General features: G+C 43.7%; 1 protein-coding gene across 2 annotated transcripts in view; it reads right to left on the bottom strand.

Moving 5' to 3' along the window:
• The window catches only part of LOC124622144 (protein goliath), a 639,805-nt gene that overhangs the window by 63,456 nt on the left and 551,435 nt on the right, over window positions 1-24,914 (bottom strand). The window contains exon 4 of one of the 2 annotated variants that reach the window (XM_047147776.1): window positions 4,209-4,310. The exons of the other annotated variant lie outside the window; for it this stretch is intronic. Coding sequence (XP_047003732.1) covers window positions 4,209-4,310 — 102 coding nt within the window. The remainder of the gene's footprint in view (window positions 1-4,208; window positions 4,311-24,914) is intronic. 2 annotated transcript variants of the gene reach the window in all.

The raw sequence follows: 24,914 nt of genomic DNA, 5'->3' as shown, positions 1-24,914 counted from the left end.
TTCCTTTTAATGCAGATTTGGCCTTGGGGAATAAATAAATCACACGTGGTGCTAGGTCAGGCGAATAAGGTGGGTGGTCTAACACTACAAAGCAAAAAACGTCTTTTAATAATTTGACCTTCAGGAACCCCGTGAAGATACGTAATTCTAAGAATAAAAAATAATCATCATCATCATAGCTTTGAATCTTGATTTGCTCATACGAGCTTTTTTCTCTCCCGGTAAAACTGGACCCTTCCAGTGCTTGGACTGTCGCTTAGTTTCTGGTTCAAAAGTGATAACTAAGGTTGGTCACATGTTATCACTCTTTCCAAGAAATTAGAACCATTTTCAGTGGTATTCGAAGTGTCAGTACAAAAATTTTCACAAGCTTCTTTATATTCGATCGTGAGAATTTTATGCACCGGTTTCGTAAGCACTTTTCTTATTTCTATTGGTTGCATAGAATTTGCCTTGGACGTTCGTTGTCAATTAAAACCGTTTCAACAATCGAACGAATACTCAACCGACGGTCATATCGCATCTGATTACAAACGGACAAAAATATTTAAAAAAGTAGATGACGTTGGGGTGCGTCTCGGACGTAAGTCGTTTCTAACATCTCGGCCATCTTGAAAACGCTTGAAGCACTCGAAAACTCGCGTACGTTATAAACAATCTTCACCATACAGTTCTTATAGTAACAGATAGGTTTCCGTAGCAGTTTTACTTAGTTTCATGAGTAACCTCAACACAATTCATTGCTCTACTATTACACTTATCATTTTTCCGTCGAAACAAAATAACAGGTGTCACACAGACGAATGCGACGGCCACACTGATTTGTCTACGCACACCAGAGGTGCCGTATTCGACTGAGAATGCTTCATGCTCCACAGCTGTTGGTGATTCTCTTCTGCAGCAGCAATTTGAGCAGGAGCAGTGGAACATCTACATTTACACTCCACAAGCCACCCAACGGCGTGTGGCGGAGGACACTTTACGTGCCACTATCATTACCTCCCTTTCCTGTTCCAGCCGCGTATGGTTCGCGGGAAGAACGACTGCCGGAAAGTCTCCGTGCGCGCTCGAATCTCTCTAATTTTACATTCGTGATCTCCTCGGGAGGTATAAGTAGGGGGAAGCAATACAGAGTGTTACAAAAAGGTACGGCCAAACTTTCAGGAAACATTCCTCACACACAAATAAAGAAAAGATGTTATGTGGACATGAGCCCGGAAACGCTTAATTTCCATGTTAGAGCTCATTTTCGTTTCGTCAGTATGTACTGTACAACGTGATCAAATGTAAATTTTCGCAATCAACATGTGGGGGCTGACGAGAATCCGTACGCAATTGTGCAATCACGTCATCAACACAGATTTTCTGTGAGCGTTTGGGCAGGCATTGTTGGTGATGTCTTGATTGGGCCCCATGTTCTTCCACCTACGCTCAATGAAGCACGTTATCATGATTTCATACGGGATACTCTACTTGTGCTGCTAGAATATGTGCCTTTACAAGTACGACACAACATGTAGTTCATGCACGATGGAGCTCCTGCACATTTCAGTCCAAGTGTTCGTACGCTTCTCAACAACAGATTCGATGACCGACGGATTGGTAGAGGCGGACCAATTCCATGGCCGCCACGGTCTCCTGACCTCAACCCTCTTGACTTTCATTTACGGGGGCATTTGAAAGCTCTTGTCTACGCAACCCCGGTACCAAATGTAGAGACTCTTCGTGCTCGTATTGTGGACGGCTGTGATACAATATGCCATTCTCCAGGGCTGCATCAGCGCATCAGGGATTCCATGCGACGGAGGGTGGATGCATGTATCCTCGCTAACGGAGGACATTTTGAACATTTCCTGTAACAAAGTGTTTTAAGTCACGCTGGTACGTTCTGTTGCAGTGTGTTTCCATTCCATGATTAATGTGATTTGAAGAGAAATAATAAAATGAGCTCTAACATGGAAAGTAAGCGTTTCCGGACACATGTCCACATAACATGTTTTCTTTCTTTGTGTGTGAGGAATGTTTCCTGAAAGTTTGGCCGTAACTTTTTGTAACACCCTGTATATTCGATACCTCATCCAGAAACACACTCTCTCGACACCTGGACAGCAAGCTATACCGCGATGCAGAGCACCTCTCTTGCAGAGTCTGCCACTTGAGTTTGCTAAACATCTCCGTAACGCTATCACGCTTACCAAATAACCCTGTGACGAAACGCGCCGCCCTTCTTTGGATCTTCTCTACCTCCTCCGTTAACCTCACCTGGTACGGTTCGCACACTGATGAACAATACTCAAGTATAGGTCGAACGAGTGTTTTGTAAGCCACCTCCTTTGTTGATGGACTATATTTTCTAAGGACTCTCCCAATGAATCTCAACCGGGCACCCGCCTTACCAACAATTAATTTTATATGATCATTCCACTTCAAATCGTTCCGCACCCATACTCCCAGATATTTTACAGACGTAACTGCTACCAGTGTTTGTTCGGCTATCATATAATCATACAACTGTTACAAATCGGTTACTTCATTCCACTGACCCCAAACCACCGCCATTTGCGACTTGAGTGGTCAAGCGAGAGCTCACGGGAGGGACTGGTGGAGGTCTAGTTTGTTTTGTGATGATAGCTGGCTCTTCCCCGGTGCCATTAATGACCGTGTGTTGGTCAGGAGGAGGCCAGTTGAGGACTTGCACCCAACCTGTCTACGTGCTAGATATACTGGACCTACACCTGAACTTATGATCTGGGGTGTGATTTCGTATGACAGCAGGAGAATTCTCGTCACTATCCCACGCACCCAGAAAGCAAAACTGTACGTCAATCTGGTGATACAACCTGTTGTACTGGCTTTGGCTCTGAGCACTATGCGACTTAACTGCTGAGGTCATCAGTCGCCTAGGACTTAGAACTAATTAAACCTAACTAAGGACTTCACACACATCCATGCCCGAGGCAGGATTCGAACCTGCGACCGTAGCGGTCGCCCGGTTCCAGACTGTAGCGCCCAGAACCGCACTGTACTGCCTTTGATGAACAGCATGGCAGGGGGCGTTTTTCAATGGGATAACGCTCGTCTACATGCCGCTGTTGTTCAAATGGCTTTGAGCACTATGGGACTTAACATCTGAGGTCATCAGTCCCCGCCGCTGTTGTAATCCAACATGTCCTATAGTGAGTCGACATGTTACCTTGGTCTGCTCGATCACCAGATCTGTCTCTAATCGAGCACATAACGGACATTATCGGACGATAAATCCAGCTTTATCCACAAACAGCATTAACCGTCCTTTTATTGACTGGTCAAATGCAACAGGCATGGAAATCCATCTCCTAAACTTACATCCGGTACCCGTCCAACATAATGCATGTGCGTCTGGATGCTCGCTTTCAACATTCTGATGGTTACAGCGATTATTAATGTCCCACAACTACAAATTTGCAATGGCTTATTTCGCGCTTACATTAACCAATGATCTTGCAATGTTAATCACTTAAATATCTTACCTACACAAATATATTCCCTAAATTTCATTACTCTAGATTATTTTTTGGTGTTACGATTTTCTCCATCGGTGTATTTTTTTTTTTATAAAAATTAAACAAATTTCTTGACAAAACTATTGTGTACATCAACAATGACAGATCTCACACAGAACAAGTTTGGGTAATCACTCTTTTTGACATTTCGAATATCTGATAGCTCGATCACTCTCATGTGATTTATCTTCAGTATCGAATATCGCAAAGCTAATTTGTCGGAAATTCGGGGTATTGCCATTTACACCCAGGAGCGTTCAGTTCTCGATCTGTGGAGTTGTCATACTGTCTCACCTGCCGGAAGTAAGCTATATGGGTACAAATTATAAATGGAAAAATTAAAGACACGGCAGACAATGGTTGCGCCTCTACGGTACTACTTGTAGCTCTCTAAGAGGCTTGCCGAGCCGCGATGCGCTGGGAAGTACAGTAGTAAGCCCTCCAAAGCGCCGGAAATATTCCGAGCAGCGTAAGGTAGCAAGCAGCGGTCTGTACGTCCTTCCCTAGCGGAATGCAAGGCCTAGCTACTGCAGGCATTCGCGGGTATGCGCGTTTACGAAACGCCCTACAAGGCCGGCGCTTCTTAAGCGGTCATGCAAACTTGCGCCCGAGTCCTAGCGGAGAACGGGTTTTAGGCTGCCTAGGGACCCGGCGTGCTGTACTTACAGGTGGACACACTTGTAAGCCGGCAGCTCCGTGTTGCAAATGGTGAACCTGGAGTTTACGAGGAACAGGCTTCCCGTTCCGCCGCCGCCCGACGCGTCCTCGCTGCGCCGCGTTAACAGAAGAAAGAACACATCAATCAGTCGCCATCACAGACTTTTCCTCCCTACTACGTTCCAACATCGGCCGAAAATATTGATATACGTGGAAATCACCTACCACTTGGAACGAACTAATACCACCCTCGCCCGCCCCGCTAGCCGCGCGGAATAATTTCGAGGTCCGGTGAGCCGGCCAGCCTGTGGATGGTTTTTATGGCGGTTTTCCATCTGCCTCGGCGAATGCGGGCTGGTTCCCCTTATTCTGCCTCAGTTGCCCTATGTTGGCGATTTCTACGCAAACACTGTCTATACACCATAAATATTCTACCAAGCAAACATTTGGGTTTACACCCGTCTGGTATGAGACGTTCCCGGGGACGGGAAAGGGGGGGGGGGGGGGAGGGGTCCACTGGGGGCTGAACCCTGGGTTCGGCGTGGGACGGCGGTGGGGTGAGTGGACTGCTGTGGCCTGTTGTGGGGTTGTGAACCGCAAGGGCCACGGCGGGACGAAGCCTCTCCGTCGTTTCTACGTCCCCTGTTCAATACACACACTACAGTACACAATACCACTCTCAATCGCAAAGACGCAACACAACAGAGGAGAACGAGCCATCCTGCGGATCTCAAAACTCTCAGCGTACTCATGTATTACCAACTAGGGAGCTGAGGCAAAGATGACAAAACATGATTTCTGCGGTTGAGCAGTAACTCAAACTAAACATTAGATCGATTACTACTACACACAGACCAAATTGCCTGCACCTGTGTATATTCCACAAGCCACTTCGAACGGATTAAGACATTTGGACGTCGCGAGGATGGATTCCGCTTTCGTCGGTGGAGGGTAGTACCGGACAATAAACTGAATACGATTGGCTTCTTGTCCTCACGAAGCGGACAGGGAAGCTCAACTATAGAGTACAGAGGAAGTGGGGGATGGTTGGAATTTGAAAGAAATGCATGTAAGGAGTCGGGATTGTAATTTGACGTGTTTTGTATTATGATTTGGGTGCACATGTGGTTATATTGTTGAAGGAAATAAATTGTAATTAAATATAATTTTTTAACATTACAAAAATTATGGTTATTCCTTGTTCTTGTGATGATTAGATTGAAGATTAACTAATTGTTGACTAACGAAACAGTACAAGTTTCATATATTTAGTCAGACAGCTATTTATAACCAAATAATTTTTTCTGTACATTATTAATAGCACGGAATTAATAATTACCGATTCTTTCCAACCAGTTCTTCCTCACTTCCCAGCATTCTTAGCTCGTGTAGTCTCCTTACATTTCTTTTCCCCATAACTCACTATATCAGAAAACATCGTTTTTGTACACTTATAAATTCTTTTTATATCTGCCACTATCATTACGGTTATCATCATCATCACCACGACCACAGTCATCATTAGTGGCAGCAGCAGCAGAAGTAGAAATACTGCCAGCATTAACTTTATTAGTTCATAGTCTGTATTATTTACGGCCGGCCGGAGTGGCCGTGCGGTTCTGGGCGCTGCAGTCTGGAGCCGAGCGACCGCTACGGTCGCAGGTTCGAATCCTGCCTCGGGCATGGATGTGTGTGATGTCCTTAGGTTAGTTAGGTTTAATTAGTTCTAAGTTCTAGGCGACTGATGACCTCAGAAGTTAAGTCGCATAGTGCTCAGAGCCATTTGTATTATTTACTCACATTGTCGCTACAGACACTAATATCATGTTAATACTATTTGTCAGATTAAAATTCTTATTTATTAGCTAATTATAATGTAAAAAGAGATACTGTTTGTGAGAAACCCTCAGACGATTTAAGAGGTCTGATGGCTCAGTTGTCAACCGTGTTACCAGTTGATGGTTGGAGAGGCGACATCACAGTTACAGGTAATCTGTGTAAACCGGTTATATTGGCCACTGATGCATCGTATATGGATCGTGATAACCCCTTCAGCTTCAGCTAAGGCCTGAAGATAGTGCACTGAAGCCCCGAAACTGGTAGCTACACAATAAACAAACATCTCAAGGACAGTTGTAGGTAATTGATTTTGTTACCAACAGAGATGTCCTGTTGTGCAGCGAGTTCTTTGTTATCTGTCGATCACCTCGAATGAGAGTTCAAAATGGTTCAAATGGCTCTGAGCACTATGGGACTTAACATCTGAGGTCATCACTCCCCTAGACTTACAACTACTTAAACCTAACTAACCTAAGGACATCACACACATCCATGCCCGAGGCAGGATTCGAACCTGCGACCGTAGCAGCAGGGTGGTTCCGGACTGAAGCGCCTAGAACCGCTCGACCACAGCGGCCGGCTAAGTGCTGTTAAATGTAAAAGTTATGCATGTTATTTTATTCGATTTTTGTGGTATAGTGCACCATGAGTTAACATAAAATGGAACGTTCAGTAAGGAGTAGACATTCCACGCCGTCTGCATGAATAATTACGTATTTCTGCCGAAACAATTCATGATTTTTCAACCACAATAATGAACCTGCTCACACTTTGTTCCTTATTCGATGATTTTTGTCCCAAAAATAATACTGTAATGATGCTTCAGCTACCATATTCGACAGACACGGCATGAAATAACATTTTTGTTCTAAGAAATAATGGACCGTCATTTTTCAAAAGTTAAGAAGATCAAAAACTCATCGCTGAGAGAGCTAAAAGCTGTCCCGACGATCGAGTTACAGAAGTGTTTCGGGGACTAGAAAAGCGTAATGTCTAATGAGGATTATTTAAAGGGGATAACACCCTGTCTTTAATATAGCCTCCTGGGTACTCCAGAGCCAGAATGAGGTCCCAAAAAGTGCTCCTCCAGGACACCAAACACACTCCTTCTTCGATGGTGTCGAGCTCCGTCTTGTATGAAACACATCTTGTAGAAATCAGGGTCACTTTGGATAGTAGATAGGGCGTAAAAAACAACTTAAAGTCATACGCGCCCCTGTCAGAACCTTGGAAGACCAAGGGGAAAAATGAGTTAAAAGCGACTACACGCTAAGCCCAATCGATGGAAGGAAAATCAGCTAAGAACAAGGACTTCCTCTTAGAAAGAAAGATGAAGAAAAACTGTTAATATTCGAAAGAAAAGTACTAAGGAAAATTTTTGGACCTGTATACGACGAAAATAACAAAAATGGTTCAAATGGCTCTGAGCACTATGGGACTTAACTACTGTGGTCATCAGTCCCCTAGAACTTAGAACTACTTAAACCTAATTAACCTAAGGACACCACACACATCCATGCCCGAGGCAGGATTCGAACCTGCGACCGTAGCAGTCGCGCGGTTCCGGACTGCGCGCCTAGAACCGCTAGACCACCGCGGCCGGCACGAAAATAACATGGAATGGAGAATAAGAAGAAATGAAGAATTAAGAGGGTTGTAGAAACACCGTAAGATCGTCGAAGCGCTCAATAGGAGAAGGTTGAATTGGGCAGGCCATACAGCAAGAATGACAGAGAATAGACTATCTAGAATGGCATTCAGCAGAACAATAGATGGAACGAGAGGAAGAGGGAGACCCAGAATCAGATGGCGGGATAACATTCGGGAGGACACAACTAGGATGAACAGCAACAGCAACTGGACAAATAGTACATTGGACAGGCAGAAGTGGAAGAGGCTCATAGAGCAGGCGTATGGTCGATAAGCCCCTTGCCAGTAAAGTAACACTGGCGTAGGCAAAAATCTTTCAAAAGCAAATTCACGTTATTTCTTGAACACAAGTCGTACTTTCGAGTCTCGGTCTTCACTTCCAATTTTCGTTCTCCACAGCTTTTTGTAGTATTATCGATATTATTCTCTGGTGTCTTGAAACATGTCCTGTGTTGGGCTTCCTCTGGCGGTTGAAGTCCAGACGACACAGGAAGCGGCACACCTTCACTCGGCCAGACCAGATTCCCACAGTAACCGGAATGTTTTATTGTTGGAGCGCCGCCTTGTTCTTTGAGCCGGTGGCGCCTTTGATCTCGCTGACACAGGTCCAGCGGCCCACCCCGCTGCTCCAGAGGACGGTAAGCCGCGCTTACACAAGAGCGCCAATAGGTTCCGGCGTCGCCGGCGGACAATCGCAGCTGTAGCCGCAGCGGCCGCCCGGAACGATGCGTCAGCCACTTTCAGGATGACTTCACCGTCTTTTTATCTGGTTTCCCTGTAAGGTGTCTCCACGACGGTGTTGCCACTACTGTGTAGCGCCGGCTCGCGGACTAGCGACAAAGCGGCCGGAAATTACGTACTCGGACTCGTCTGCTTCACTTTTAGAGGTCGAAAGGTGCATTTATATCGGGCACATTTTACGGCAGTGTGTAGCAGCAACAGTATTGCCGGCAATATTGCAGTAATGTTGCTGCAATACAGGCATCTGTGCTGAAGGTATCATTAGTCGCTCAAATGTGTGTGTACTCCTAAGGGACCAACATACATACATACACACACACACACACACACACACACACACACACACACACACTAGAGGGGCCTCATTGGTCGTCCTCGCCTTAATTATACAGGGTAACAATTACTGAACTACGGTATGTGAAATAAAATCCTCATAACTTCTGAACGTTTTGCTTTACGACATTTAAATTGCACTGTTGGCTGCCGGGCATGATGAGAATTATGGGTATTAGATTAGGAAATGAGACACTTAAAGTAGTAAAGGAGTTTTGTGATTTGGGGAGCAAAATAACTGATGATGGTCGAAGTAGAGAGGATATAAAATGTAGACTGGCAATGGCAAGGAAAGCGTTTCTGAAGAAGAGAAATTTGTTAACATCGAGTATAGATTTAAGTGTCAGGAAGTCGTTTCTGAAAGTATTTGTATGGAGTGTAGCCACGTATGGAAGTGAAACATGGACGATAAATAGTTTGGACAAGAAGAGAATAGAAGCTTTCGAAATGTGGTGCTACAGAAGGATGCTGAAGATTAGATGGGTAGATCACACAACTAATGAGGAGGTATTGAATAGGATTGGGGAGAAGAGGAATTTGTGGCACAACTTGACAGGAAGAAGGGACCAGTTGGTAGGACATGTTCTGAGGCATCAAGGGATCACCAGTTTAGCATTGGAGGACAGCGTGGAGGGTAAAAATCTAGAGGGAGACCAAGAGATGAATACACCAAGCAGATTCAGAAGGTTGTAGGTTGCAGTAGGTACTGGGAGATGAAGAAGCTTGCACAGGATAGAGTAGCATGGAGAGCTGCATCAAACCAGTCTCAGGACTGAGGACCACAACAACAACATGCTGGTGGCAGTAGAATCGTTCGGCAGTCAGCTTCAAATTCCGGTTCTATAAATTTTCTCAATAGTATATTTCTGGAAAAGAACGTCGCCTTCCCTCCCGGGATTCCCATTTGAGTTCCCGAAGCATCTCGGTGACACTTACGTGTTGCTCGAACCTACAGGTAATAAATCTAGCAACCCGCTTTTGAACTGCTTCGATGTATTTCTTCAGTCCAACCTGGTACGGGTCCCAAACGCTCGAGCAGTGTTCAAGAATTGGTCGCACCAGCGTCCTATATGCGGTTCTTTACTCTTTGCTAAACCTCTCCCAGTAAACCTAAGTCGACCATTCGCCTTCCCTACCACAGTTCTCACATTCTTGCTCCATCGAATATCGCTTTGCAACGTTACGCCCTAATATTTAAACGAATTGACTGCGTCAAACGCGATCGAAGGCGCCTTGCCACGGTTCGCATGGCTCCCCCCATCGAAGGTTCGACTCTTCCCTCGGGCGTGTGTGTGTGTGTGTGTGTGTGTGTGTGTGTGTGTGTGTGTGTGTGTGTGTGTGTGTGTGTGTGTGTGTGTTGTCCTTAGCGTAAGTTAATTCTAGTTAGATTAAGTAGTGTGTAAGCCAAGGGACTGACGACCTCAGCAGCTTGGTCCCATAGGAATTTACCACAAATTTCCAAATTTTTGTGTCAGGCGCGACACCCGTAATACTGTATCCCATCATAACTAGTTTGCTCTTCCTATTCATCCGCATCAACTTACATTTTTCCAAATTTAAGGCTAGCTACCATTCATCACACTAACTGGAGATTTTGTCTAAGTCGTCTTGTATTCTCCTACAGTCACTCAACTTCGACACCTTACCGTACACCACGGCTTCATCGGCAAACAACCGCAGATTGCTGCCCACCCTGTCCGCCAAATAATTTATGTATACAGAGAACAACAGCGATCCTATCACACTTCTCTGGGGCACTCCTGACGATACCCTTGTCTCTGATGAACACTCGCCGTCGACTACAACACAATGGGTTCTATTATTTAAGAAGTCTTCGAGCCACTCAGATATCTGTGAACTCATCCCATGTGTTTGAAAGCACACGTTTCAATGTCGGAAACATTCATGTATCTCTAGTACGCTTTGAGCATTGATATACGAGGGTCACTCCAAAAGAAATGCACACTATTATTTTTAAAATCCATCTCTTATTCTACATGTTTGAAAGTTTTACAGTGTGTAGATACATCCTATAGGAACAATATTTTCATTTCTCTACATAATTTCCATCCCTCTCAACTACCTTACGCCATCTTGGAACCAGCGCCTGTATACCCGCACGGTAAAATTCTGGACCAACCTGTTGGAGGCACTGTTTGGCAGCGTGCACAATGGAGTCATCATCTTCAAACCTTGTTCCACGAAGAGAGTCATATGGAGCCAGGTCAGGACTGTAAGGCGGGTGTTTCAGTGCTGTCCATCCAAGTTTTGTGATCGCTTCCATGGTTATTTGACTGACATGTGTCGTGCAACAGCAAAACATCCTGCTTTTGCCGATGTGGTCGAACACGACTCAGTCGAGCTTGAAGTTTCTTCAGTGTCGTCACATATGCATCAGAATTTATGGTGGTTCCACTTGGCACGATGTCCACAAGCAAGAGTCCTTCGGAATGGAAAAAAAACCGTAGCCATAACTTTTCCAGCAGAAGGTGTGGTTTTGAATTTCTTTTTCTTGAGTAAATTTGCATGATGCTACTCCACTGATTGCCTCTTCGTCTCTGGTGAAAAATGATGGAGCCATGTTTCATCACCTGTTACAATTCTTCCAAGATATTCATCTTCACCATTCTCGTACTGTTCCAAAAGTTCGCTGCATGCCGTTTTTCTTGTTCCTTTGTGAGCCACTGTCAACATCCTGGGAACCCACCTGGCACAAACCTTTTTTAACGCCAACACTTTCAGTATTCTGCAAACAGTTCCTTCCCCTATCCCAACGTGGCGTGACAATTCGTTCACTGTGATGCGTCTGTCAGCAGTCACCAATTCGTTAACTCTCTGCACCTTGTCTGGAGTGCGTGCAGTACGAGGCCTGCCGCTGCGAGGACAATCCTCAATATTGCCGTGCCCGCTTTCATCCCGTAACCTGCTTGCCCACCGACTAACTGTACTGCGATTGACAGTAGCATCTCCATACACCTTTTTCAACCTCTTGTGGATGTTTCCTACTGTCTCGTGTTCACAGCACAGGAATTCTACGACAGCACGTTTCTTCTGACGAACGTAAAGTATAGCAGCCTTCTTGAACACATGCTGCGACGGCGCCACTCACGGGAACAGGTTGAACTAAGTTTGAAAACAAGCAGGAAGGATGTATCTACACACCGTAAAAATTTCACTGTATTTTTACAAAAATATTTATCGTCCACGTTTCACTTCCATACATGGCTACACTCCATACAAATACTTTCAGAAAAGACTTCTGACATTTAAATCTATACTCGATGTTAACAAACTTCTGTTCTTCACAAACGCTTTCCTTGCCATTGCCAGTCTACATTTTATATCCTCTCTACTTCGACCATCATCAGTTATTTTGCTCCCCAAATAGCAAAACTCCTTTACTACTTTAAGTGTCTCATTTCCTAATCTAATTCCCTCAGCATCACCCAACTTAATTTGACTACATTCCATTATCGTCGTTTTGCTTTTGTTCATGTTCATCTTATATCCTCCTTTCAAGATACTGTCCATTCCGTTCAACTGCTCTTCCAAGTCCTTTGCTGTCTCTGACAGAATTACAATGTCATCGGCGAACCTCAAACTTTTTACTGCTTCTCCATGAATTTTAATACCTACTCCTTTACTGCTTGCTCAATATACAGATTGAATAACATCGGGGACAGGCTACAACCCTGTCTCACTCCTTTCCCAACCACTGCTTCCCTTTCATGCCCCTCGACTCTTATAACTGCCATCTGGTTTCTGTACAAATTGTAAATAGCCTTTCGCTCCCTGTATTTTACCCTTGCCACCTTCTGAATTTGAAATAGAGTGTTCCAATCAACATTGTCAAAAGCTTTCTCTAAGTCTACAAATGCTAGAAACGTAGGTTTGATTTCCTTAATCTTTCTTCTAATATAAGTCATAGGGTCAGTATTGCCTCACGTGTTCCAACATTTCTACGGGATACAAACTGATCTTCGCCGAGGTCGGCTTCTACCAGTTTTTCCATTCGTCTGTAAAGAATTCGCGTTAGTATTCTGCAGCTGTGACTTATTAAACTGATAGTTCGGTAATTTTCACATCTGTCAATACCTGCTTTCTTTGGGATTGGAATTATTAGATTCTTCTTGAAGTCTGAGGGTATTTCGCCTGTCTCACACATCTTGCTCACCAGATGGTAGAGTTTTGTCAGGATTGGCCCTCCCAAGGCCGTCATTAGTTCCAATGGAATGTTGTCTACTCCGGGGGCCTTGTTTCGACTCAGGTCTTTCAGTGCTCTGTCAAACTCTTCACGCAGTATCGTGTCTCCCATTTCATCTTCGTCTACATCCTCTTCCATTTTCATAATATTGTCCTCAAGTACATCGCCCTTGTATAGACCCTCTATATACTCCTTTCACCTTTCTGCTTTCCCTTCTTTGCTTAGAACTGGGTTTCCATCTGAGCTCTTGATATTCATTCAAGTGGTTCTCTTTTCTCCAAAGGTCTCTTTAATTTTCCTGTAGGCAGTATCTATCTTACCCCTCTTAAGATAAGCCTCTACATCCTTACATTTGTCCTCTAGCCATCCCTGCTTAGCCATTTTGCACTTCCTGTCGATCTCATTTTTCAGACGTTTGTATTCCCTTTTGCCTGTTTCATTTACGGCGTTTTTATATTTTCTCCTTTCATCAATTAAGTTCAATATTTCTTCTGTTACCCAAGGATTTCTACTAGCCCTCGTCTTTTTATCTACTTGATCCTCTGCTGCCTTCACTGCTTTATCCCTCAGAGCTACCCATTCTTCTTCTACTGTATTTCTTTCCCCCATTCCTGTCAATTGTACCCTTATGCTCTCCCTGAAACTCTGCACAACCTCTGGTTCTTTCAGTTTATCCAGGTACCATCTCCTTAAATTCCCACCTTTTTGCAGTTTCTTCAGTTTTAATTTACAGTTCATAACCAATAGATTGTGCTCAGAGTCCACATCTGCCCCTGGAAATGTCTTAAAATTTAAAACCTGGTTCCTAAATCTCTGTTTTACCATTATATAATCTATCTGATGCCTTCTAGTATCTCCAGGATTCTTCCATGTATACAACCTTCTTTTATGATTCTTGAACCAAGTGTTAGCTATGATTAAGTTATGCTCTGTGCAAAATTCTACAAGGCGGCTTCCTCTTTCATTTCTTCCCCCCAATCCATATTCACCTACTACGTTTCCTTCTCTCCCTTTTCCTACTGACGAATTCCAGCCACCCATGACTATTAAATTTTCGTCTCCCTTCACTACCTGAATAATTTCTTTTATCTCGTCATACATTTCATCAATTTCTTCATCATCTGCAGAGCTAGTTGGCATATAAACTTGTACTACTGTAGTAGGCGTGGGCTTTGTGTCTATCTTGGCCACAATAATGCGTTCACTATGCTGTTTGTAGTAGCACTCCTATTTTTTATTCATTATTAAACCTACTCCCGCATTACCCCGATTTGATTTTGTATTTATAACCCTGTATTCACCTGACCAAAAGTCTTGTTCCTCCTGCCACCGAACTTCACTAATTCCCACTATATCTAACTGCAACCTATCCATTTCCCTTTTTAAATTTTCTAACCTACCTGCCCGATTAAGGGATCTGACATTCCACGCTCCGATCCGTGGAACGCCAGTTTTTTTTCTCCTGATAACGGCGTCCTCATGAGTAGTCCCCGCCCGGAGATCCGAATGGGGGACTATTTTACCTCCGGAATATTTTACCCAAGAGGACACCATCATCATTTAACCATACAGTAGAGCTGCATGCCTTCGGGAAAAATTACGGCTGTAGTTTCCCCTTGCTTTCAGCCGTTCGCAGTACCAGCACAGCAAGGCCGTGTTGTTTAGTGTTGCAATGCCAGATCAGTCAACCATCCAGACTGTTGCCCCTGGAACTACTGAAAAAACTGCTGCCCCTCTTGAGGAAGCACACGTTTGTATCGCCTCTCAACAGATACCCCTCCGTTGTGGTTGCACCTACGTTACGGCCATCTGTATCGCTGAGGCACGCAAGCTTCCCCACCAACGGCAAGGTCCATGGTTCATGGAGGTAGGATATGGGAGAGAGTGTCACTAAAATTATACAGGATTTGGGCTGGAAATCGTTAAAAGAAAGGCGTTTTTCGTTGCGACGGAATCTTCTCACGAAATTCCAATCACCAACTTTCTCCTCCGAATGCGAAAATATTTTGTTGACACCGAGCTACATAGGGCGGAACGATCACCACTATAAAATAAGGGAAATCAGAGCTTGTACGGAAAGATATAGGTGTTCATTGTTTCCGCGCGCTATACGAGATTGGAATAATAGAGAATTATGAAGATGGTTCGATGAACCCTCTGCCAGGCATTTAAGTGTGATTTTCAGAGTATCGATGTAGATGTAGAAAACGAAGACAGAATATTGCAACTTTGAGCAAAGCCAAGCGTTTTAACTGAACAGTGTGAATAAAAGCCGTTTCTCTCTGGCATCGGAAGTAAAGACTATCGCGACTGTAGCAAACGTAATACTGCATAAAGTTAAAAAGAAGGGCTCTTGAAGAGTGTAGGCCACAAACAGCATTGGAAGCAATTAAAAAGAAAATAAAAACTTGGTCTTCAGTGCTGCCGAGAAAGGAGCTAAAGCCTCAAAGAGAAATTGTGCTAAAAATGAAGATGTCTACTTAGAATAGCCCATAAGCTCTCGTAAAGTGTCGCAGCTTCATCTTCCGAGAAGAGCGCTTCGCTTCCGGATGAAACTGTGTCCCGGCATACTTCAAAGATGATCTTTTGCCATGAATTTCCTTCCTAAGTATGCGTGTAAAAACTGAATGCAAAACCTGCCGACGTTTACTGCTTGAGAAAAGCTTTCGGGTTTCAGCGGGACGGCAGTGTTGGAATTCCGCGGCGTTTACAGTTGCGTAACGCACTTCGCCAGAAGACTATGTGTGTGACAGTCACCGAAAAGTGGCGGGATATCAACACTGCCATCTTTCTCCTACGTTAGAATGTTTTTACGTACTGAATAGTTACCACGTAGCATAAATCACGGGTCCTCACGTTTGCTAAAATACTCCGCGTCGGAGTCTGAGTTCTTCCGTCTACAAAGTTCTGGAGTGCAGACATTTACGGCTTTCGTCCTGGCTCCTTAACTTGCAACAGCAGCTTTCACACTTGAAAACCACTCTCCGCTGAGATTATTCCTCGACCTCTATAAAGAAATGACGTCGTAGAGCGACTCTCGTGACCGTAAGACGGAATAGTCCGTGGCTGTGCGGATGTTCCCTTTATAATCCCGACGCAACGTATACAGTTTTTGCTGATTGCTGCCATCGTGCTGCAGCCTCTCTCTCTGCCCCATTCTTAGAAATTTTTAACGCGTGCGACTGGGCAGCACTTATGTACCATTCTCATCTTCGTAATGTTAACAGGGAAACAGACGAAAGAGAAGCGCTGTACATCTCCGCGGTATATTGCCACGTTCGTGTTTGAGCGTCAGGAAATGTAGCACAAATGCAAGCAAAATAAGCATTATTAAAACTTCGAGGCGTTCCATTGTACAGGGTGTCCGAAAAGTCTTTCCCTGATTACATAAATTGATAACCCAGGCTAGAAGTAAGATACAAATATGAAACTGGTGTCCAATTGTTTACAATCTATCGAAGTTTTTTCCAAAAAAATTGTTTAAATGGCTCTGAGGACTATGGGACTTAACTTCTGAGGTCATCAGTCCCCTAGAACTTAGAACTAATTAAACCTACCTAACCTAAGGACATCACACACATCCATGCCCGAGGCAGGATTCGAACCTGCGACCGAAAGTTTTTTTCACACATCAGTGAACTTCCACATGAGCACCCTTTGTAGCACGTAGCACATCTAGGCGATATTCAATTTCTGTCCACACATTAGCCAACATCACTGGAGGGATCGATTCAACGACTGTCGTTATCCGTTGCCACAGGACTTCAAGATCTGGTACACGTGTTCGGTAGACCTCGTCCTTGACATAACCCCATACAAAGAAGTCTAATTGGGTTATGTCAGGAGAGTGTAGAGGCCAAACCGTTGGCCCATCACGACCAATTCATCACCCAGGAAAGGTCATATCGAGATAGGCACGGACGTTCAAACCCCAATGAGGCGGTGCACCGTCTTGCTGAAACAAGACATCGGGGTGATACTGAAGCAGCTGAGGAACAGCATACAGTTGCAACATGTCCAGATACACTGCAGATGTGGTGGTAGCCTCAGCGAAGAAGAATGGCCCGATAATTCGATCATGCAATAGCGTGCACCAAATATTCACTTTTGGACTGCCTCTGGTGCACTCCATGACCTCGCCAGTGGGTTGTGAACCCCAAAGACGCACATTATGGTGATTCACTACTCCACTGACAAAAAAGGTCGCTTCGTCGGAAAAGGCAATTCGTCTGAGATAACCATCATCGTCCTCAATACGTGATAGCATTTCGACTGCAAAGTCATATCGACGTGTACTGTCATTGGGCAACAATGGAAGTGGAAGTTTACTGATGTGTGAACTGCTTCACCATTACTGTCGTCCTCAGCATAACCCCAAACACTGCTATGACTATTGAAATCTCCAACAATAAAGTGAGCTTGTTGATTGGTGTAGTTGTCTGTAGGTGAAAATTGGAAATCTGCTCCTGGGGGTTTGTAAATTGACGACACAATACAACCATTCAGTTCTACAGACAGTATTTCAATATTGTTGAATTCTGTAAGTGAGGTAGAGAGAACAGCTATATCGTTCCTCACAAAGATAGCACTGCCATATTGTCTATGGGGTCGCTCAACTGCCAGTTTCATCCCAAGGATTTTTGGTCTTCTCATGGTGTCATCTCGATGGGTTTCTTGTATACATAAAATATCACACCTAGGTTCCTTGGCAATATGTTGCAGGAGTTCTTCTTTGGCAACAGACAATCCTTCTATGTTGATTGATACAATCACAAGGTGAGGTCTTGATAAAGACCTTTGGTTTCCATTCATAGTGAAACCTATAATGCAATGCTTTTGGAATGCTGACGTTCAGTTCAGTACTGGAGAATCTAGTCCAGTACTTAATTTTTGTTAGCGAGAACATAGCTCACCAATGCAGAAAAACTGTTCTAAATCCGATACCAAATACTCAACACCGCCCCATAGGCTGCCAAGTGTTTGCAGCCATTACTCCTAGAATCACATCATTCCGAAGGCGATACAATTTCAAGAAAGCAGACTGGCAGAAGTTTGCTGATCTCCTTGACTCAGAAGTTTCACGCATAGAACCCTCAGTTTCCAACTATGATGAGTTTGTAGAAGCCGTGAAAAGATGCTCAAGACTCTCAACTCCCAGAGGCTGTCGAGTTAACTACATACCTGGCTTGACAGAAGAATCCGTGAAGCATCTACATAACTATATCCAACTTTTCAATGATAATCCTTACAGCATTGAAACCTTAACTGCTGGCCAAAATTTATCCTCAGCCTTAGCCAAATCCAAAAAAGAACGATGGATAGAGCTACTCGAGAACCTGGATATGTCTAAAAGCAGTCAGAAAGCCTGGCAGTTGCTGCGACGCCTGAACAACGACCCTGTCCACAATCATGGCCATGCAAACATTGCACCAGATCAAATTGCTCATCATCTAGTTCAGAATGGAAGGGTCAATTGTTCTAAAGATAGAACAAAACTCAAAAGAGAACCTGAACGTGAAAACAACCATATATCAAATGACTTCATCTTACAAGAACTCAGAACCGCAATTCAGAAATGCAAAAATGGTAAAGCGCCTGGTCTAGACGACCTAATGATTGAGCAAATTAAACATTTTGGTCCCATCACGGAAAGATGGCTTCTGCAATTCTATAATGGTTGTCTGAAGCGGAAACAGATCCCTGCCATCTGGAGGAAAACTAAAGTTATTCCCTTACTAAAACCTGGAAAGGGTGCAGCTGATCCCAAGAACTACCGACCGATTTCGCTCCTTTGCCATTTGTATAAAATCTATGAAAGAATGTTGCTAAATAGACTCACTCCCATTGTTGAAAAACAACTCATACCTCAACAAGCAGGTTTCCGACCTGGAAAGAATTGTACAGCACAAGTCCTTAATCTGACTGAACATATTGAAGAGGGATATGAGAAAGGATACATTTCCGGGGCTGTCTTCGTGGATCTCACAGCAGCATATGACACCATTCAACATCGACAATTATTGCACAAAGTCTATTACATCACTAGAGACATTAATTTCACCAGAACGGTGCAGACACTTTTGGAAAACCGGCGATTCTATGTGGAGTTCCAAGGAAGAAAGAGTAGATGGAGAAGTCAAAGGAATGGCTTGCCTCAGGGTAGTGTCCTTTCCCCCATATTGTTCAACATATTTACAAATGACCAGCCTCAACCTTCTCTTACAAAGAGTTTCATCTATGCAGATGATCTTGCCTTAGTCACACAAGCCAGAGATTTTGACACAGTAGAAAACCAGCTTACTGTTGCTCTCAAGGACCTATCTGAGTACTACAGAGTCAATAACTTAAGACCGAACCCTGCTAAAACTCAAGTTTGTGCTTTCCACCTACGCAATCGAGAGGCCTATAGAAAACTTACAGTGTTTTGGGAAGATCAAGAGCTTGAACATTGTTTCTACCCCAAATATCTGGGTGTCACCTTAGATCGAACGTTGACCTACAGAAAACACTGCACTAACACCAAGCAGAAAGTTGCTGCTCGTAACAACATCCTGCGGAAGCTCACTGGCAGCGTTTGGGGTGCAGATCCCAAACTACTAAGAACATCAGCCTTGGCCTTGTGTTATTCCGCAGCTGAATACGCATGTCCTGTATGGTACAAGTCATCTCATGCAAAGCAGGTTGATGTGGCCCTGAACGAAACCTGCAGGACAGTAACGGGATGCCTCAAAGCTACACCTATTGATAAACTCCATAAACTAGCAGGTATTGCTCCTCCAGACATAAGGCGTGAAGTCGCAGCCAAACTTGAGAGACATAAAGCAGATCATAACACCGATCACCTGCTACATGGATACCAGCTACCAATTAGTAGACTCAAATCTAGGAGGAGCTTCATGAGAACTACTACACCCCTCACCGGTCGGACTGGAGCAGCCAGACTATCTCAGTGGACAGCAAAATCTGACAGTAACGATTGGATGACTCCTTCTGAGACCCTTCCTCCTGGTGGAAATCAAGTCTGGACAGTGTGGAAGTCTCTAAATCGGCTCAGGAGTGGCGTCGGACGAACTAAGGACAATCTGTTTAAATGGGGCTTCATGAAGGAATCTTCCACCTTGTGTGACTGCGGAGAAGAACAGACAACCAAACATTTAATTAACTGTCCTAGATGTCCTGTATCATGTTCCACACAAGAGCTTGTTGATGTTTCAGACAATGCTGCTGCCGTTGCACAATTTTGGGCTAATACCGTTTAGTTTGTTCTTTTATGATTTGACCTGATTTGTTATATTGTATATATTGTAAATATTGTTGTAATGTTTTTGACTCGAAATAAAAATAAAACTGATGTGTGAAAAAAACTTTGATAGTTTGTAAACAATTAGACACCAGTTTCATATTCGTATCTTACTTCTAGCTTGAGTTATCAATTTATGTAATCAGGGAAAGACTTTTCGGACACCCTGTACTTTTCCCCCCGGTATTATCTACTAATTTCTAGTGATACTATGAGGTACACATGATACGTTTCCTACACGTGAATAATGATGTGCACTACTTCTTCTAATCCACCTCTGTCTAATACAGAGCACTGGATAGACAGATAGTTAATTACGTATTTCACGGATCATTGGTAAAACATATCGTAATGAGTGGAGAAAGATTACAGAACATATAAAATAGTACGTATATAACTACGGCAATTTGCTGCCGATTTTCAGATTAGTTATTGAAGTAAGAATATTCAATTGTAAGATGCTTAGCTTACTAAATCTATTTCCTCCTATATTTGTAATCCACCCCCGCCTTCTTCGCCCTCTGTTGTATATTTATATAACTTTCAGTTTCTGACATGAAAGTCCTAAAATTCACGAAAACTCGTGCTGCGAAAAGCGCCAGCATTACCGAAAATGTCCGTGTGTTCATTTATAAGCGGCTGACAACGATGTCCAAGCAGTCAGATCCTCTATAGTCATCTCCGGAAAATTCCTGAATGCCCGTCGCGAAGATAATGAGTGAATAGCGCACTGACGTATGTATGTATGTATGTATGTATCGCCATCTTCTGCTGTAGGGGTTGCACATCTTTCTTTTTTTGATCTTCATCATACCGCAATTAAAGAATGTTTCACATTAGACGTTTCCGGTTCAAAGTTTTTTATTCCCGCCATGCGGGTATAATCACATAGGAAACCTTTTTACATGAATCACTCGAGTACAAATTACAGCTCCACCAATGCATTGTATTTTCGACCTTGTGTACGCGGTACTACTGCCATCTGTATAATATGTGCATATCGCTATCCCATCACTTTTATTACCTCAGTGTACTGTATTTACAAAATGACCACTGCTTATGCTTTGTGAATAAAGTTAAAATGCGTCTCAATAGAACATTCCTAAACTGCTGAGCTTTGATGATGAGAAAGCAAATAAAAATCGATGTAGCAAAAGTAGTCTTCATTTGAAAGTACGTTGGTGACAGAGCTGTATCATTGTCTACCGAAACTCAAAAGGGGCAGATAACCTTGGGTGTTCCTTTTATATTCACTGAAGGCTATGTATAAGTAACGTTACCGATGGAAAGGTATTCACGCGCTTGTTGAACCAGTTTCACTGGAGGTGTGACTTTTCAGTTTTCATCAATTGAGGACGACGCCCGGTTTCACATAAACAGATTGAAAGTCGATTTGTTTACAAGAAAGTAGGATTGGCTTTCGGGACGTGCTCTTACAGTCATCTCAAATGTGGAATGTCAATTATGACGATATTAACGTAAGGAAAACACAACACCCAATCCCAGGGCGGAGAAGATCTCCGACCCGGCCGGGAATTGAACCGGGGCCCCTTCGGTTTGCAATCCGCCGCGCTGAGCGCGCAGCTACCGGGGCGGCAGACGATGGTATTCTCTCGTAACGAGGACGGACGTAAAGCACCGTGCGACAACGTTAATAGCTCCACGTGTTCCCATAAAACGTGAATCGGCAGGGCAAATAAAGTAGAGCGTTCCGAGCCTGGCGGCTCCAGAAATGATGCTGCAGTAGAGGGAATGTCAGTCTGTTGCATGTCAACGAACAACCCGTGCTGTACAATGGTGTTAGCCCTTAATGTCCAAGGCGCGGTCTCACAGACCACTAGCGTTTATTGTTCCTGTGTAGCTAATATATAGGGCCGCGGTAGGAGATTACAGCCTTCTCTAGTTGCTCTTTTCCGAATCTGCTGTGGTTTCCTTTGTCAATAGTTGCTTGAATATAATGTGGACCTATACTGTTATTGCGTCTTCCGTGCTAGCAGTCTCCCAGACCGCACCTGAGATTTAACGTTATGGATTCAGTAACCCAGGTATACGTCTACTGTTCATGTTTAATGGACCCTGTTTTTGGGGATACTGTTTCAAAATGATTTGAGGATAGTTTAGGAAGCGATGTTGGATCAGATACTGACAACGAAATTGAAAGTGAACATAATACAGTATAGGAACAGTGCGAAAGAGCCACTTGTGAATTCCTTGAATGAAACAAGTGATCAAAGTGAGCCGGCCACGGTGGCTGAGCGGTTCTAGGCGCTTCAGTCCGGAACCGCGCGACTGCTACGGTCGCAGGTTCGAATCCTGCCTCGGGCATGGATGTGTGTGATGTCCTTAGGTTAGTTAGGTTTAAGTAGTTCTCAGTTCTAGGGGACTGATGACCTCAGATGTCAAGTCCCATGGTGCTCAGAGCCATTTGAACCATTTGATCAAAGTGATGAAGACAGAAGTGTGGAGATTGAATCTTTAACTAGAGGTTCTGCTCGAAATACATTAGGTAGAAACAAATATCGCTGCTCGTCGAAGCCTCTTCCAACGATGGCCAACGGCATTATTTTTTCTCATATTGGATATAGTGAAGTGAATGCGTTTGTCTTTTACAATTTCTACAAAGATAATACTCAGGTGAACCGTTTTAATTTTTAAGGAAGCTTGTAAAATCGGTGACACCACAGACAAAAAGCCTGTCGATAAGTATCACATACGCCGTGAACTTCCTGTTTTGGGTGTAGCAGAATCAACAGTGGAAGTCGTCGTAGAATGAATGGAAAAACGCAAACCAATGCTCCACCTGTGATAAAAAAAAAAAACCTTGTTTGCCACTGTTGCAAGAAGCCAATCTGACTTGAAATCTCTACAAAGGTTTCCAGCGAGTGAAAAGAAAACCTCTGAGAAGGAAACTAAACACATATAAGTTACGGTACTAGTCTAATTTTAATTTTTTGAGCGTTTCGTGAGAGTTTCTTTATGTTTTTATTATTACATGTATAATAATAAAATTATAGCAGAAAGTAAAAATTGGAGTGCAAGGTATTTGAGTTTTTGTAACATTATCATGTAATATTACGTTCATTTTGTGTAGTTTCTCGTTTAAATGCGTTTTTTTTCTTAAAAATTAACTTTAAAATTTATCTAGATGCATATTTTTTGTTTGGTACTGATGTAAACTTTTATATAAAACCTGAACTGTTCCACTGAAATTGCTGAATGCTATTTTTATGGTTATGTAAATACAGCGGTCACTCAGACAGCACCTGGGACAATGTGTGACCAAAAAATGACCTGGGAAGCTAAGGGTTAACACACTGTTGCTCTGACTAACCGATCCTGTTTCCTTCCTTATCCCTCTCCGAGGCGTACTTGTGCTCCGCCCCAAATGACCGCGTCGACAGAACGTGAAGCCCTCCTAATCTTCGTCCCCTTCCTTTGTCTGTGTTTCTTAGGCTCAGCGAACGTCCTCGAGACGGTGCAGCCTCTTGCTCAAGTTTTTGTTTTATGTAACGTAATGAAATAAGAATAGTCACAGCGGAAAAGCGCTGGGTCCAGACTGGCGCTAACAATGGAACAAAAGCGACCGAGCGAGAACGTAAAGCGGTGGCGAGGGCCGAAGTCGAGGGCGAACCTCGGGAGCCAGCCGTTATCCCACCGGCCAAGTCGTTGCACATGCGTTCCCAGAACCCACGAGACAACTGCATATAAATAACAAGCAGGTACTGATGTCAACTGCCCACAGCGTGAATATTAAAATACGCAATGTCCAATCAGGTATGCAAATGGACGCACTTGAATTTACTGTGTTGGTTAGCTATAATTAGCTACATGTCCCGTGGATCATTTGAGCGATTTTTATCGAAATGACGTGAACGAGTTAGTTTACAGGTTATGTGTACATGGTATGTTTTTTGCATTTGTAAGTTACTAAATAGCGGACTGGGTTATATTGAACACCAAATATTAGTGTTTAATACAACTCGTCGTGTTCATGTTTGTAGCTGAGCACACAGCGCGGCTGATCTGCGATGCGGAAGGGGGGGGGGGGGGCGAAGAGGCGTCGCGAGGTGTCCCAGTTTCAATTCCTGTTATTGTGAAACTAATCTTGTACAAACAAAAACGTGTAAAATTTCATTTATTATCTATATTGTGATGAAATGATCATGCTGTACGAGAGCTATGTCGCAAAAGATAAAGGTAGTGGTATTCAGAGGAAAATAGATTTAATTCGCAGATTTTGTACAGCGAAAACCAACAAATATTATATCTAAATGTGATTAACTTTTTAAATCGAAAGTAGGGAAGTGAGATCTTGCTCTTCTCGTATTGCCGCGCGGAGTAGCCGCGCGGTCTTGGGCACCTTGTCACGGTTCGCGCGGCTCTCCCCGTCGGAGGTTCGGGTCCTCCCTCGTGTGTGTGTGTGTGTGTGTGTGTGTGTGTGTGTGTGTGTGTGTCACTGCTTTGGTTTCAGGTCTCTGTATCAGGATTGTGCAGACATTGTTTGGAAGCTGAACTGCGGATAGCTTATCACATCGGGTCGTTTTAACGACAAGCACATACAGAGTCGAGCCTTTGCTTTATTTGGATACCAAGTACGATTGCATAGTTTTTGCCACTTTGTGCATGCTAGTCAGTATAATATATTTTC

The sequence above is a fragment of the Schistocerca americana genome, chromosome 7 (assembly GCF_021461395.2).
Source record: "Schistocerca americana isolate TAMUIC-IGC-003095 chromosome 7, iqSchAmer2.1, whole genome shotgun sequence".
Taxonomy (NCBI): Eukaryota; Metazoa; Arthropoda; class Insecta; order Orthoptera; family Acrididae; genus Schistocerca; species Schistocerca americana.
This window is presented reverse-complemented; position numbering and strand designations above follow the sequence as displayed.